This window comes from Rhipicephalus microplus, unplaced genomic scaffold (assembly GCF_043290135.1).
Source record: "Rhipicephalus microplus isolate Deutch F79 unplaced genomic scaffold, USDA_Rmic scaffold_16, whole genome shotgun sequence".
Classification (NCBI taxonomy): domain Eukaryota; kingdom Metazoa; phylum Arthropoda; class Arachnida; order Ixodida; family Ixodidae; genus Rhipicephalus; species Rhipicephalus microplus.
Genome location: NW_027464589.1, coordinates 7,039,427 through 7,057,457, shown reverse-complemented (window position 1 = coordinate 7,057,457; position 18,031 = coordinate 7,039,427). Strand labels below are relative to the sequence as shown.

At 45.9% G+C, this 18,031-nt stretch overlaps 1 protein-coding gene across 9 annotated transcripts in view; it reads left to right on the top strand.

The window, feature by feature from the left end:
* Window positions 1–18,031, top strand: part of Hel89B (histone acetyltransferase 1) — a 913,881-nt gene that overhangs the window by 283,633 nt on the left and 612,217 nt on the right. For all 9 annotated transcript variants that reach the window (XR_012888773.1, XR_012888774.1, XM_037419311.2 and 6 more), the window contains 2 exons: window positions 2,153–2,200; window positions 16,230–16,420. Coding sequence is in view for 7 of the 9 variants with exons in the window: in XM_037419311.2 (XP_037275208.2) it covers window positions 2,153–2,200; window positions 16,230–16,420 (239 nt within the window). In the remaining 2 variants the exon portion in view is untranslated. The remainder of the gene's footprint in view (window positions 1–2,152; window positions 2,201–16,229; window positions 16,421–18,031) is intronic.

Genomic DNA, 18,031 nt, shown 5'->3' with positions numbered 1-18,031 from the left:
TTTCAGCGGAGCAGTAAACTTTTGTTACACAAAATGTTATCGCTGTTCGCAGTTAGTATGCTTTAACCGGTAGGCATAGGCCAAACACTACAGCCTAAGCGGTCTGCGAATGAATTAGTCTCTATGAGACTCGGTCGGTGATTTGTCACAACCACGTTTTAACTGTTAGTACGCTTAAAATGGGTACGCACTGAGGAGGTTTGACTGTACTTTGAATAATTCCAAGTTTATTGCATCCAACTTTTTGAATGTTCTGTTAATTCGAAAACCCATCTAATCGAAATATTTCTTGTGACTTTGAGCTAACGAGGTTTTATTTTGATTGTTACGCAGACGAAAGAGCGGGTCTGCATTCCTGAAGTTTGGCGCTTTGCACTCTTAAGTGTGATCTTTCCGAACAACATGACTAAGGACACCCGTGATAGTCACTGCTTAGCACGGGCAGAGGCTATCTCAAAGCTATAGGGCCAGGTGTCTTCTATGTAGATGTTGCCGTCCTGCACCATGGGTGTGGAAGGTGCTATCCACCGAAACACTACAGATCAAGGCCTCACTTTCTAATAACTCGCGTTGCGTTGTTGGGATAGTAGGTGCATTGCTTCAGAAAAGACTTCCAACCAATAAAATATCGAACACAAGAAACGAAGAAGGAGCCGCTTTCCTGTCTCCTTCTTTGTTGCCGTTGTTCGTCATTTTATTGGCTGGAAGTTTTTTTGAAGCCTCACTTTCTGTGCCTCAAACCATCACATTTGCGGACGAGATTGCCATTGTTTTTGCTGCTGCAGATCCAGACTCCTTGGTCATTATCAGGGACTCTAAGGGTGGCTACCGCAATATAGAAGCAGGGTATATTTCGTACTGTGCATTGAAAATTTTTCATGCTTGTGAGTACTCTGGTTATCATCGTATGGACTCTGGCTCATGCGGATCTCAAAGGAAACCAGACAGCTGATACTGCTACCCGTGTGCTTACTTACCGGGCATTACCTCATCCGCAGGCAGCTCCGGAACCCGATTTCAATCTGGCCATATTTTTAGAGAGATCACTTTTCTTCTATAATCCTCTCATCCCATGGTCTCTATAAAGGCCTCACCAGGGCAGAAGGGCGCTGGCTTCTCCGCCTCTTCACCAATACTGTACTATGCTTGGCAGTACTGAAGTACTGTCGAACATGGATATATCGAACTCAAAAGATATCGTGGATTAGTTCGATATATGAAAAATTCGAGTTTGCACTGAGCATTCCTGACAGTCTTTATGTGTGAAAATCGAATGAAACAAAATTGAAAATAAAAAACGCACGTGGCAATATGATATATCATGTCAGGTGTATGATATCAAAAAATACTTCCATGCAGAAATATACTTATTTGGGCTTACCGAAAAACTGACCCCTTTTGCATGGGATTTTGTTCCGGCAATTATAGATTGACTAAAAGCACAGTGTCCCAAAAACACTTTGTGACAAGGTCTTCAAATCGCCTTTTAAAGAATAGGGCAAACTGGATAATTAGCTAACATTTTGAATGGCTCTGTTGCATTTATTTCTTTATTTACTTATTTAATTCTGGAGCCCTTTCTTTTTTGAAGTAGCTTGTGTCACTACTGCCACCTTTTGAAAGCACGATGAAAATATTCTTCTGGAGGTTATTAAGACATGGGTAACATAGCAGCCTCTTAGCATTGTGAAAGATTCCTACAAAAAAGTGCTCAGGCATTATCAGTAATTATCAGCAGCAATACCATCAACAAGGCATGTAGTTGTATATCTGTGCGTGTAGCTTTATCGACATGTAGTTCGTCCTTTGCGAAGTTGTAAGATTTTAAATTATGCCATAATAGGTACTTTGTAGCTGCAGTTGCAGTAGGCATTGTATGATAGCTTTAAACAGCCGCTGTTACAGTCCAGACATTCTTTTCACTGAGGCAAGTTTGAGGTGCCCACTGGGTAAGGGGGAATGGTTGGTTGGGGAATGAGGAACAACGAAGCCCAGTTACATTGCCACATTCTAATTTTGCAAGTGCAACTCAAGCGTCCTTGAAGTTTTTGTTGCTGCTCCCTGAGGAGACTGTTTTGTAGAGTCATGGCACACTTTTTTGAGATTAGTCCAACGCATTGTGGTTCTGACCTTCATTGCTTGGCACTCGCAGGTTGATGTTGGGGCACTGCAGTGGTTGGTTCTTCCACCAAATCTCAAGGTATGTGTGTTTAATAGAAAACTGCATTCTCCACTGCTGAAAGCATAATACTGTTAAACCTGCTTATAACGAACCTCCATATAACGAATTCTCGATATAACAAAGTTTTTCTATTCCCCACCGTTGCTCCATAGAAGCACATGTATTTGCGACCTCTATGTAACAAAGTAACTGCGGGAGACAATCTTGATATAACGAACTTTTCAAAGGGCAACCTAGGAATTTCGCTCCGCATTTTGCCATTTTGCTACGAGGATGCATCTTCCGCGGGGTGCCCTGCCACCGAAAAAGCGCGAAGCGGCGGGAGCGCGCACAGCGCACAAGGCGAGAGCGAGCGCTCGTTATTGCGCGCGGGTGAGCGTGAGGCGGGCAGGCAGACTTACACCCTACGAGTCGGCGTTGCCGCCGTTCTTGCCACCGCGGCAGCACGCGTGGATGTGCTTCCCTCCCTCCATGTCGGTGTCTCTCTCTGTGTCATTCGCATTTAGTTTTCGACGCAGTGCGCACGTGCATAGTTTCACTGCGCGTGCATGGTGTGTCCCCTGACAACGTTCAGCTTTGCTTTTTTTATTTCTTTTTTATTGCAATTATGTATATGGACAGTCTTGGGTGTTTGTTTTTCCCTTCACTCACCCTATATGTATACGTACTTATATACTTGAAAACTGAAGAGAGAAAGAAAAAAAGCCACCCACACTCGGTGCCCAGCTCGTTATGATGTGTCGACGTGTCTTATTTCTCACGTGTACTTTGCCCCGTGAATGCGGGGGGGGGGGGGGGGGTAGATGCTTGTGCGCGCGCGTTTATCCTTCGATGGGGAGAAGAATCGCCTTCGACTTTGTCTGAAACGATTGCGCTTGCCAGTTGCACGAAGATCACTTCGCTCTTTTCACACAGTTCCTTCGCATTAACACTGCACTCATACTCGCCGAGATAGCAAGTGCCCCAGTGATCGCGACCGCCCTTAAAGTCCAAGTTCATTAATGCTACTCGAGCTATCCCCCCCCCTCCCTTTGTTGTTTCACGCTCATTTAAGACAAGTGGTTTACTTTCTGTTTGAGCATTCGACGGTAGTTCTAACACGCGAGAGTTATGTGCTTTTCAGTTGATAGGGATGGACTGAATTATTTCATCTGTGCTTCAGCAGCGCTCGCGCACTTTTACCCGCTCGTGAAAGTTACATTGCGCGAGGGCATGTTATCCACTGGGACTTGGTATGGAACATGGCAGCGACAGCAAAAACCCACCAAGAGTGTTCATATAAATGCTATCGCAATAATAACGCAGTTTTTTACTGTAAAATAAATGTCTTAGGTTAACTCTGCCTTCAGTTCGCCTTTTGTTTAATTTGTGGGTTTATTTTTTGAATTTTTGTACCAAACCTGCATATAACGAAATCCTCTTGATAACAAATTTTTTAGGGAATTTATCAATTCCGTTACATTTAGGTTTAACTGTATGATTGCATTGCATCCTTGTTTGTTATTTGTTTTTGCAAGCGTAGAGTGGTCATTGTTTTTTGCTCTGTGTTTTATGAGGTAGGCCGCATCACGATTTTTATCACAACGATCATGAAGCATGCTAGCCAAGGAATAAATCTTTCGAACTTGGCAACTTTAGTTTACAGCCAACGTCGGTGAGCCTCCGGTGAAGCTGCGGTGGTGCTGTTCGTTATCAGAGGCATGTGGCAGCATGTGGCAGTGTCACGCACGACTAGCTGGTGATGAGGCAGAGGCTGCACCGGTTTGTGTGCAGTGTGTCGCCACAAAGACTGGGTCTGGAAAAAAAAAGTATGCCAAGGCTACATTAAAGCAGTATGAGCTGTGATGCAAGCTAGGCAGACACCATCCTGTTGCCACATCTCATGAGAAGTCTTAATAGCTGCTATTCCGACCGTGTTCCCGACATCCAGCGGATCGTCACAGTAGTTGACTTTGAAGGAGCCTTTGCAACGGGGAAATCACATTGAAAATGGTGTATTATTGCCCAACAAAGCTTGTTTGGATAATTTTATTATGGTGTGCTGATTGGATGAATACATTCTTTTTCTAGGCCCTGCAGGGGCGTCTGCGTAAGCAGGCGTTTGGTGTGTAGCGACACTAGGTACCCGAGCTAACGGGGGCTTTTCTACTCCCTCCCACGCCTAGCCGTGTGTGGCTTTGCCGTGTCCAGGGAAAAGGGAATCCTGGTGGTTGAGCCGCCGCCGGGTGATTGGACTAAAGCTTTAAGGCCCCCCGGCAAAGACAACACACCCCTTTAGACCCGGCTTTACATGGACTGCACCCCTGGGCTGACCCATCCAGGGAAAAATGGCAGTCGCCTTTTCCTATCTCTTTCTCTCTACATCTTCGTCTTTATCTCTCACTTTTTGCCTGTCCTGTCTACTTCTTTTTTTTGTTTATGTACTTCCGGTTCGTCCTGGCAGCAAGGGTTAACCTCGTGTGTTCACTCCACCTTGGAATGCATCACATCAGGTTGTAGTGGCCGTGTACAGCTGGCGTATGCAAGCAATTTTCTTTACGTCTTGCAGCATCCCCTTGTTGGGCTCGGTGGTGGGTGGCTAACACTGCCAGTGAACACAATCTATATATTATGGCGAAAAACTTCCAACTCTCTATTGATGGCTCCCTGAAGAGGGCGCGCACCAAAGCAAGCTTTCAACTATTCCAACTTAACAAAAACAACTTTCCACGCTACCACGTTATCCATAGTGACACATCGGCAAAACCTGTCAGAAAACTTTCCCCAATTCTAGTTTCAAGTGGCCTAATAAGCACAATTGGAACAGGCTACAAAGCAATGAAAATGGCCAGTGGAGACCTCTTTATTGAAGTCTGAGACAAGGAACAATATGAAAAACTATCCAGCTTGAATACTTTTGGTGATGTCCCCGTCACTGTTTCAGCACATCGTTCGATGAACACTGTCCAAGGAGCCGTGTCGGAGGATGACCTACTTGACTTGACAGATGCTGAACTTCTTGACCACGGGAAAGAAGAGAATGGAATCAATGTCCAGAGAATTAAGATGAAGCAAGATGGTGAAGAGATTCTAATAAAGCATATTATGAAGTCTTGGTTGCGACAGCGTTTATTCTAGGCGAGACCTCGCAAAACGAACGGGCAGAGCCTGCACATGATGACGATGATGATGACATAGAGTGGCCATGAGGACAAAGAGACAAGGCGATGATGGTGATTATGATCATGCAGGGTTTAGGACGATGTAACTAACAAACACCCAGCACTAATTCGCCCTGCATGGGAAGCGGACACCCTGGCCGCCGTAATTCAAAGTGACGAGGAATGTCGCGTGAATGGTTTCATGCGAGAAACATGGGCAATCGGTGCTGCAGTGACGGTGGTCTCTTGGGGTGAGAAGTGGTGTCGCACGATAATTGAACGGCGGAGTCAGATCTAAACCTATGTATTGCCTGATGAAGCGCGGTTGGAATTTGTCACATAGACCAGCAGTGCAAATTGGTGTCGAAAGCAGCACCTCTTCACGAGGGGGAAGACGCAACGTGATTGGATGCATCATAGATTATCTTCCGCTCATGCTGTCTCGCTTCAGTATTGATGCCAGCTTGATGGCGAGACTGGGCCAGGCGGGAAATGTATTCTTCCCTAGAAGACTAGCATGAATTGCCATGGCTGTTTATTCATTCATTCACAAAACTTTATTTGTGTCCTGAAGCCCGGTCTTTTCAGACCGAGGCGGGCCGTGTCCAGGTCGGTACCATTAGGCTGAGCCTTGTGGCGTCATCGTGGACCTTCTGACTGTCCGTAGTTGGTCTTGATAAGATGCGCTTCGCACCATCATCTTCCAGTAAAGCCATTGTTCTTCGGGGTCGGCGAGAGTCGCGGGACAGCCCGCCAGCATGTGTCTGATCCCAATGATGCCATCGCACTCGTTACACTTGTCTTCAATTTCACTGTCAGGAAGAATTTTTCGTAGAAAATACGGAGTTTGGTAAGTTTCGGGTTGCAGTAAACGTAGCGTGACTGCCTGAGCCCTGTTCAATTTTGCATGTGGTAGTTGGAATTGCGTATGCCTCAAGTAATAATAATTTGTGATGTCGTTGTAAGTGATTAACTTATCTTTATAGCCCCCGGAATGGTAGTGGGCATCGGATCGGGTCTGACCGGCATGGCAAGCGAGTCCTCGTGCCAGGTCATTCGTCACCTCATTGAGGTTGACCTGAGTTTCGTCCACTTGTCCCATATGAGCAGGAAACCATCGAATTTCAGTATTGATAGTATCGATATGATAGGACAGTACATTTAAATGACAGCTCGTCACGACCACTCCAAGTGTTCTCGAGTGTTCCCCAGAGTTCGGTATTGGGCCCTTTGTTATTTCTGATATACCGTATATCAATGATATCTTTTCAGTGGTTGAACACCCTGTACAAGTAAAACTTTTTGCAGATGACTGCTTAATTTATTTTACTGTAACGAGCAAGCACGATCAAGTTAGAATTAGTAATTGTTCGGAAAAATTCAGCCGATGGTGCGACTTATAGGGGATGAAAGTAAACTACAAGAAATCGACATATACACGTATGACTAAAAAACAGGTGTTATACTCCTTCAATATTGTATTGACGGGAAGTTACCCCTCCATGCTAACAAATTTGAATAGTTAGGAGTCACTCTTACTCAAAATTTGGCATGGCATACACACATAGACAATGTGTGCTTGTTGAAAGCGAACCAGAGACTAGGTTTCTTAAGACAAGGTTTCTTAAGACTAGCTTCTTAAAACCGGCTGGGTACACAAAGCTCCAGGTTCGACCATACATACCTAACCCTCGACGGTGTTTTCAATGTCAAAGATATGGCCACAGCTCGCAAAGATGCCGTGGCCGACATACTTTTGCACATAGTGGAGTTTCGGGTCCCACTTAAGACACCTGCAAAGGACTGGTGCACTGCGTCAACTGTGATGGAAATCATGCCTCATACTCACGGTCCTGTTTATTCTGGAACAAAGAAAAAGAGATCATCACGTTGAAGTGGAGGAAAACATCTCATTTAAAGAAGCAAGAAGAAGGGTCTCGTCATTCGATGGTTCAACATCTTATGCTGATTCGGCACGACAGGGGGTAGCGTCGCACCAGCCCTCGCCACTGCTTCAGCCTATGCAGAGCGAGCCTTTGGCTGTGGCGCCTGCCCCCAAGGCGGCAGTAGTTCAGTCTACTCTGCCTACTCACGAACAGAGATCAAAGACTTAAGGGTTTTGGAGTCTCAAGTCCTCACCTCGCCAGGCGAGGCCTAAACTTCGAACAACCAGCTCGCACGTGCGGGCATCCAGTGCCTCCGAGGAGGCAATAGACACAGCGGTACCCTTGGTGCCGAAAAATCCGCATGGCTCCTTGGAGCGCGCCAAGAGAACCAAAAAGCAGATAACGGGGCCTACGGCCCTGTTATTTGAATTCCTACTTCCTGCCTAAACAGTAGCTTCCTCTCTGTATACACAGCACGACATTACTTTCATTATGAACCCAGAAATGATACAATGGAACGTCAGGGGCCTTCTTAGGAACATTGACGATGTCCTAGAACTTCTACATGAACATTCACCAAGAGTGCTGTGTATGCAGGAAAACACTTAAAATCCCAGAACACCAATTTTCTGCATCATTATGTTATATGTTCAGAGAGGACTTGGAAGATGCTGTGGCATCATTCGGTGGTGTCGCCATTATAGTTAATCAAATTGTAGCATGTGCACCTCTTGAAGCAGTGGCAGTTCGAGCAGTTCTTTTGAACAAACTTGTCACCATCTGCTCTCTTTACATACCTCCACACTACCGCCTTCAAAAACATTAATTCCAGTCCTTAATAGGTGAACTGCCAGAACCATACCTGGTCCTCGGGCACCCAATTGCACTTAGCAGTATGTAGGGTGATCCTTGCTGTGATGCGCGAAATTGCCTAATCGAACGGTCTTTGTTTTCTTCTGGTGCATGTCTGTTGAATAGAAGAGAAGCAATATACTATTTCCTTGCAAACCAAACAAACTCTGCTATAGACCTCACCTTTGCATCACCAGCTCTTTTTCTCCTACTTAATTAGAAAGTTATTGCAAATCTCTAGAGAAGTGACCACTTTGCAATAGTCCTGTGCGTACTAAAAGGAAATGAAGTTTTTCTACAGGCTCCAAAGTGGCAGATTGAGAAAGTGGATTGGGAACAATATAAAAAAGATGCACTTTAAAAGTGGAGTGACTTGTGGGCCTTAAGCTTAGGTGCAGCTGTTGACTACTTCACAAAATTTTTGATTGATTCTGGCACAGATTGTATTCCACAAACTGGGCTGTCCGCCAAACGACGTGTGCCTTGGTAGAACAATGATTGTCGAAATGCTCGAAAAAAGCAAAATAAAGCATGGAGGTTGCTTTGGAACTCACCGACAGCCGAGAACCTTGACAATTTTAAAAACATAAAATCCCAAGGCAGAAGAACGCACAGACAGGTGAGACGGAAAAACTGTCATAAGTTTTTATCCAGAATCGATTCATATAAACAAGAGGTGAGAGTCTGGAACATGATAGGAAACGTAGCAGAACGGCAATCTCGTTTACTTCCTCTGGTAAGCACACAATGCGACAGCTTGGAAGACCAGGCAAACACCCTGGGTGCCCGCTTCGAACAGATCTCCAGCTCGCTGCACTACACCACATTGTTCCTGTGATACTCCTATTATTATTGTTCCTATGATTCCTATAATAATCAAAAACAGAAACTACAGCACAAGTTCACAAAACACGAAGGATACAATAAACCGTTCGTGTTAGCCAAGCTAGAGGCGTCAATAAATTGCTGCAACAACTCATTCCCAGGCCCAGACCGTGTAGTATATGAAATGTTAAAACACCTGCCCTTTGGAACTCAAAAAGCTCTTCTCTCCCTGCATAATGCTATTTGGTTTTCTGGCGAGATTTCATCAGCATGGAAAGAAGCCATTGTCATTCCGATTCTAAAGCAAGGCAAGGATTCATCCTTCGTTAACAGCTACAGACTGATCGCACTTACAAGTTGTCTCGCAAACTTTTCGAAAAATTATTAACTGCCGGCTTTAACATTACCTGGAATCAAACAATCTACTCGATCCACACCAGTGCGGATTTCGTGATGGTAGATCCACCACTCACCACCTGTTACGCGTCGACACACAAATTCGCGACGTTTTCATTGATAAACAGTTTTCTTTCAGTATTTATAAATATGGAAAAGGCATACTACACGACATGGCATTTTGGCATACTGCGAGATATCTCATACTTAGGTGTCCGAGGTGAAATGCTGACCATAATCGAAAGTTGCTTGTCAAACTGCACTTTCCTTGTTCGAGTGGGGAATGTCTAGTCATGAACATTTGTCCAGGAAATTGAAGTGCCGCAAGGTGGCGTGTTGAGTTGCACATTTTTTATCATAAAAACCACTGCACTGCATTCTTACACTCCATGCAATATGTTTAATTTCACATACGTCGACGATGTTCAAATCAGTTTTAAATCCTGCAGTCTCCCAATCTGTGAGCGGCAGCTTTAGCTTAGTTTGAATGAGGTTACCAAATGAACGGACTAAAATGGTTTCATCCTCAATCCGCAAAAAAAAAAGCACATGGGTTTTATTTACAAGAGAAGTCTTCATCCTGATCTGATCATTGACCTTCACGGCGAGCGACATGCTGTTAAAACTGAACACAAATTTTTAAGCATAATTTTAGGCATGAGGTTGACACATTCGTACCCTACATAAAAAAAAAATCTCAAAAACAAATGCCTCAATGCCATGAATGTACTAAAGGTTTTGTCGCAGACATCGTGGGGCAGTGATAGAAAATGCCTGATGAACCTTTATAAAAGCCTTATGTGCACATGCCTAGATTATGGGGCGATCGCCTATCAGTCTGCAGCACCAAGCACATTGAAAATGCTTGACCCGGTGCGTCATTTGGGCATCCGTCTTTCTACGGGTGTTTTTTCTACTAGTCCCATGGAAAGCCTGTATGTCCACTCGAACGAGTTGTCATTACTAGGCTTGTGCCAATATTGGAATGCTTCGAATATTTGAGCGATTCGAATATTTGAACGGAATTTGATTCTATTCAAATTTTAATTATGGAATATTTTCGAAGTATTCACAATGAACGAATAAGTGTACTATATTAAGCCACATGTTAACACCTGAAAAGATGCTTTCACTACAATGTGGAAATGCTAAGCTGTGAAAGCACCTATCCAGGAGAAATCCACTGTGCCGCGAAGCCCCTGTTCAAATTTAAAGGGGCCCTGCAACACTTACTGAACATGGCTAGAAAACGCTGCCGATCGGTAGTCGAGGCAACCGAGAACACGCGAGGCAAATATTGTAGCGCAGCACACGGCCTGTAATTCACAATAAATTTTCAAAGCTAAACATTGCTTTCTTTTCTCGGCGAATGACACTACAAGCTAAAAAATCACTTGTCACAGCCAAGAAAGAATATATGGCTCTGGTCACAGCCATTGGCTGATTTGAGCATGGCCCGCTCGTCATTACCGGTGCCGCCGCTTGTCCACGAGTATGTGCGCGATCGCACTGAAAAGTCGCGTAATCGAAGAAAAAAAAAAGGTTCCCAAGGTCACGAGGTGCGTGGGACGTATTTTCTTTGGGTCGGTAAATTTGTGAGGCAACAAGCATGTTTGCTGGCTCCATGGCTACTTGAAAAAGTGTTGCACGGGCCATTTGAAGAAACATGTTACCTTCAAATCAATTCTTCATTTTAATAAGCTTGTTATGAGGAATTACATGCTCCAAGTATAGTAAATTATAAAACGTTAAGTTTCTTACAGGTTATCACTCGCATCCTACCAAAACTATTACCCAAGGTTTTTTGGACTTACTTTGACCGAAAAAAAAAAGGCATTTGCAGCCCCTGTTTCAATTAAAAAAAAATATTGTGCAGGTTAGTTAGGTCATAATAAATCTTGCCTTTTTTTGTATGTCATACATACCATTCGAATTCGATTCGAACCTAAAAATCCTTATTCGCACAAGCCTAGTCATCACATCTCCAGAGGTGCTACCTATCTTTATTGTACTTTGTCAAAGTGAACGCAAACAGCAAGCACTCCTTACACTACACTGCCAGTGATATGTTTAGTTCTGGCCTGTTTGACAACCACCCTGCCATGAGACAGCCCTGCGCGCTTCGTGTGAGGGGTCTGGCTGAAGAAACGGGTGTGCCCCTTGAACACCGTTTGGCTGCTGCATATGTCCTGCCTTGGCAGTGGCAGCTCATAGATTGCAATATATCATTTGCTGAAGTTACCAAGCATGCGCCCATTGCACATATCCTTACACATTTCCTTGAACTCCAACATAAATACTCATGTCCTGAATTCTGTGGGCTCTCGGCGAGGCGAACGAGCGCATCGCCACGCCAAGCTCTTGGAGTGAACGGACACAGTGAACACGGTCGGAACAAAGCACACAACATACATACATTTATTAACTAATTTAGACGACGATATCGTCCGCCGAATGATACACCAATTTCAATTAACACTAAACCATACAAACAACATAACGCAGGGACACACTAAACACACAATAACATAATAAACCCACACTAACACACCCAACACACTAGCACATACCCAAGGCGGCGTCGCCAACGCCTGACCTTACACGCGGGACCCCGGCGCGAAGCCCGCGGTGCCGAGCACCGGGGACTCGCGCTACAGACAACCGTTCGCGGCAGCCGCCACGCGCAGAAGAGCTCGCTCAACGCTCGCCCACCGCCAAGGCCTGCCTTCCGCCAGGGGCCACTGCCGGCGCTACCGCTCTACCAACAGTGGTACTCAAAAAGCGAACACAACGCCATCTATCGCCCGGCGGTGGTCACCACCGAAACGAAGCCTTGGGGCGAGACACGTGCGCCACGCGGCGCAGACAACTTTACAGGGGGGGGGGTGTCAGCACCCCCACATTCCCCCAACCTTAAATCAAACCATATCCCGAAATCAGAAATTAGCTACACAAGCTTTAACAAAAAAATGATATCGCACGACCATAATGTCCTTGCACCACGACACCGCCGCTGGTTGACACTGCTGCACTCTCCGGCTAGACTTCACCACAGTACCGGCCCCGCAACAGCAACGTTGCCGTCGGCGCGACGATCCGTCGCTAGCGCCGACACGTCTTCCAGTTGCGACCAGCACTCACGAGGGCGCCGGACTGCAGGCAGTTGCGCAGGTCCCAGGCATCTTCATCGCCCGAACTCACGACCGCATTCCTGGCCAGCGACGCTGACGATGCGCAGGACAGCCGGCCGTGGATGACACCCCTCCCGCTGAATACATCAACAAAAAACAAAACTCGAAAGAAACAAAGGAGCGCGGCCCAGGGGAGGAAGCTTCAGGCTTTTCGACCACGTGGTACGGTGGTTAGTACTGCTAGCTAATACATCGGTGGCGGGCGAGACGCCCATCAAAATAAAAACAAAAATCACTTTTCCTAACTCTTGCATCGCAAGGTAAAAAAAAAGTGAGGGAAGCAGAGCGCAACACCTCAACGCTACGATCCACCTAGTTGTGCCACGTGCGACAGGCGGCTGCGCAGAGCCTTAGGCCTAATGAGTCGCTCGGCAACAACCGGCATCCACCCAGCCTAGGCGCAGAAGAGGCAGCCGCGAGGAGACGTCCACTCTGTGAGGTGGCCCTATCGCTCGCCGCACACAGCAGCTTACCGAGCGATCGGCGTCCACCGCTCAGGGCGGTGTCACGACGCCCCGGCGTCGAGCCGCAATACAAGTCAGCAACGACGCCCGGCTCCCTGAGCCCAAAGAGATAGAAGAAGCTATTTACAGAAAATCGGACCACCCACGAGGCTTCCGTACTCACTCGCTTCGGGCCTGGCCTACAAACCACGTGCTCTAGGCCTTGCTCACCCCAGGATGCGGACCGCATGGCTCTCGTCCTAATTCAACAACGTTTTTGAAAACTAACAACAAAAAATAAGAACACTTGCGAGCAAAAAAAAAAGAAAGTCAACCTGCCGACAAATTGAAACACGTTACAAAACCAATCCCCTCGCTTCTCAACAAAGCACACCACCGACGCTAGCAAAGAAGTCCCCCCTAGGCCTACTCTACTCCGGCTCTAACAAAATCCCTGTACCGAACCGCAAGAACCGTCGTCCGACACTCCAAGAGCTCCACGTTGGGCAGCCAGTGTGGGCTCTCGGCGAGGCGAACGAGCGCATCGCCACGCCAAGCTCTTGGAGTGAACGGACACAGTGAACACGGTCGGAACAAAGCACACAACATACATACATTTATTAACTAATTTAGACGACGATATCGTCCGCCGAATGATACACCAATTTCAATTAACACTAAACCATACAAACAACATAACGCAGGGACACACTAAACACACAATAACATGATAAACCCACACTAACACACCCAACACACTAGCACATACCCAAGGCGGCGTCGCCAACGCCTGACCTTACACGCGGGACCCCGGCGCGAAGCCCGCGGTGCCGAGCACCGGGGACTCGCGCTACAGACAACCGTTCGCGGCAGCCGCCACGCGCAGAAGAGCTCGCTCAACGCTCGCCCACCGCCAAGGCCTGCCTTCCGCCAGGGGCCACTGCCGGCGCTACCGCTCTACCAACAGTGGTACTCAAAAAGCGAACACAACGCCATCTATCGCCCGGCGGTGGTCACCACCGAAACGAAGCCTTGGGGCGAGACACGTGCGCCACGCGGCGCAGACAACTTTACAGGGGGGGGGGTGTCAGCACCCCCACAATTCTTAAATCAAAAACCCACACTTCACTGAGCTACGCATCAGTCGGTCTATCCTTTACAGATGCCGGCACTTTGCATCCTAACACCAGCATCTTTACAGCAAAAGCCTACGCGATACTTGCGTCCATAAAACACATAAAACAAATAAATATACAAAGTGCTGTGATATACACAGACTCCCTGAGCATTGTAAAAGCCCCCAAAACTTTCAAAAGACACAAAAACCTTGTCCTTGCCTTGCTCTAGTCACTTTTGTGGATAGTTTACTCACTTGAAAAACATGTCGTTGTGTGCTGGGTGCCAGGGCACCACGAGATACAAGGAAACGTGTTGTGGACCGGCTAGCTGCATCCACCAACAAAAACATTAATATGTTCGTAGCTATCCCTGCGCTTGACTTAAAACCTTTCCTGAGACAGAAGCTCGGAGGTTACTGGCACAGAACATGGAATTTACACACACAAAACAAACTACAGGTTACCAAGCTGCTGCTTGGTAACTGGCGGCCAGTGTCTAAGTCATGCCATACAGATGTTACACTTAACACTTATAGTACACATTCATTCAGGGGGACACAATTTCCCCAATGCTATTTACCGCGTGCTTACAGGAGGTTTTCAGAAGCCTAGAATGGGAACAGTTAGGGATAAGAGTCAATGGAGAATACCTTAGTAACCTGCGCTTCGCCGATGACATTGCATTGCTGAGTAACTCGGGGGACGAATTGCAACTCATGATTACGGAGTTAGACAAGGAGAGCAGAAAGGTGGGTCTTAAAATTAATCTGCAGAAAACGAAAGTAATCTACAACAACCTCGGCAAGGAGCAGCGCTTCGAGATAGGTAATAGTGCACTTGAAGTTGTAAAAGACTATGTCTACTTAGGGCAGGTAATAACCGCAGAGCCGAACCACGAGATTGAAGTAACTAGAAGAATAAGAATGGGGTGGAGCACATTCGGCAAGCACTCTCAAATTATGACAGGTAGATTGCCACTATCCCTCAAGAGGAAGGTATATAACAGCTGTATCTTGCCGGTACTTAGCTACGGAGCAGAAACCTGGAGACTTACAAAGAGGGTTCAGCTTAAATTGAGGACGACGCAGCGAGCAATGGAAAGAAAAATGGTAGGTGTAACCTTAAGAGACAAGAAGAAAGCAGAGTGGATTAGGGAACAAACGGGGGTTAAGGATATCATAGCTGAAATCAAGAAGAAGAAACGGACGTGGGCAGGGCATGTAGCGCGTAGACAGGATAACCGCTGGTCATTAAGGGTAACTGACTGGATTCCCAGAGAAGGGAAGCGGGTCAGGGGGAGACAGAAGGTTAGGTGGGCAGATGAGATTAAGAAGTTTGCGGGTATAAATTGGCAGCAGCAAGCACAGGACCGGGTTAACTGGCGGAACATGGGAGAGGCCTTTGTCCTGCAGTGGACGTAGTAAGGCTGATGATGATGATGATGATGATGATGACACATTCATACCTTTTGTCCGGAGGTGACCCTCCCAAGCATGAGAAATGTGGCAAACCACTGACCGTGCTTCATATTTTAACACAATGCAGTGAACTCGACCATATGAGAGAAAAAAAATCGTTACTACACTGAGAGCAAATGCCTCTTATCCGGCGATGTTTATTGGTAAAGATCTGCTTTTTAACCTCAATTCACTATTCTCGTTTTTAAATGATGTTCATTGGTTTCTCATCATCTACCCTGGCATTCCGCAGCATTACATCTGAACAGAGGTCGCTCTTGCAGTGGTTACATTACAGGAAGCACTGGCCTCCCCGCCTTTGGCCACAAAAGCTTTGAGGAGATACCCGTGCTCTTGTACATTCCGTCATGATTTTACTATCATAACAGTTTGCCGCTCATTTTCAAAGCATACATTATGTCTCATTCTAATGATTCTATTACTTATATATTTTACCCACCATTATGGCGAGGAATTGAGGCCTCTATACAACCGCTTAACATAACCATTCTTCGTACTCTTAATCATGCACTGGTGCTCTTTGGCCATCAAATGGTCCTTGTGCCAGTAAACATCACATATTATTCTTTTCCCTAGGCCTAATCTCATTATCTTACAAATGTCTCTTTGCGTAAACGCCAAGAGGTCTTATTTGGAACTAACAATTCCAGTAAGTGTGCAGTTTTCACTATCATCATTTACTAATTATCAAAAAAATTGTTGAATGCCGTCTGTGCAGCCGGACAAGAGGATGCGACGCCTCGGCAGTATTGGGGGTATTGGGCCATCACACTGTTCGACTGAGGGCGGCCCCTGTGTGATCCCAGTGCTAGGCGGGGGGGAAGTGTACCTGGCAGGTGCAGAATCACTGAATGAGAGCCCTGCAGAACGAGAGCGCCTGGTCCTGCAGTGCCGCTACATGGCAGCCAAGTGAGTCATATTTATTGTTGAAGTGGAAATTTTAAGGGTTCGTTCTTCTTTGTTAGACACAATAATAATAACTAACAGATAACACCATCAAGGAAAGTGTAGAGGGTGTTATTAGTAATAAGTGTAATGTGAATGGAAAGAAACAAAAGTGAACGAAAAGATAACTTGCCGTGGGCAGAGACCGTACTTGCAATCTTTGAATAATGCGTCCAATGCTCTACTAGCGGAGCTAGTATGACCGCTATCCCCTTGTCCACTTTATGGGGCAGATACTACAGTCTACTCTCATTACAATGGACTGTCATAATCCGGCAAAATGAGTGCGTATTATCTGAAGTTCGTAATATTCAATCATTGCATAGGGGGGGGGGGGGGGGAAGGAGTGACAACCATTTTGACTTCGCTAGCAGTATGTGGCAGGCCAGTACTGCTAATGTATGCTGAATATATTGGATAGCATGGTTCCAAAAAATTTCGATAGCATTAACGAAATCGCAATGAAAAACCTAATTAATGAGAGAGTGCTGTTGCAGTAGGGGCAGGAACTCTATATGGCTTCGTGCATCAGCACAGCTTAGTCCGACAATAAAGTGTTTGTGCGAGCTTTTTCAGCCACTTCTTTTGATGGGCTTAGATGATGATGATGATGAACAAACTTTATTTAATTAGCAGAAAGTTCCTCCTCCCCTTTTAGGCAAGGGAGGGGAAGGACCAAACTTATACTTTGCGACAACTTACTGTGGCAGCACGGCCAAAGCTACGTGGGCGGAGCTTATGCACATGTGTTGCTATGCCAAGTAGTATGTTTGTGGGTGACTTAGATTTCGGCTTCGCAAGCGCAATCGGTAGCGCAAGCACCATACAATAAACGTTAAATTTTTGAGAGGAAATCAATAAAAGTTAGTTTTTTTCAAGGAGAAGAACAAGAATTAAGCTTTAGTGAAGAGTTCCGATTTGTTTGAGAAAAACAAAAGGCATGGCTGAGTAGGAACTAGGTGATGGGAAAACTAACGCAAAGGCAAAAAACTGTTTACTGAATTCCAGTGCATACTGCGCCGGCATTATTGTTTTCATTCCTTTGGAGACGCAAAAACTTTTGGGAGACGCTCACATTTTCTTTTCAGGAGACGCAAAGAAATCTCGACTATCACCGGTCATGAGCGGGCGTCTCAAGTTCATGAATCCAAGTGGATGACACGCTGTTTTGCACAGTCAACAGTATAATACACATGAACGCATCTGTTGCCCAGCAAAACTTTGCACTGGTAATTTTATCCTCGCAAATCACATGTCATCATAAAGCGCAAACAAGCACTCCCTCTGTATAGACGCCGACGGGTGCATTGTTAGAGTACGCAATCTTCAGCTTGATCGTATGAACAATATTAGGCAACCGAAATGTTCATCAAGTATGCAACGCAATTTAGCAAAAGAGTCATTGCTTTTCGTACAGTTTCCAATGGCACTTTTGCTTCCAAGCAGCTGGTGTTGCTGAAGACTGGCACGTCACGGGTTTCACTTTTGAGGTGGTTATACCGACTAGAGTTTTACTTAAAGTGACGATATCTCTCACAGACTTCTTCTTTCTCGGTGATTGCACATGCGGAAAAC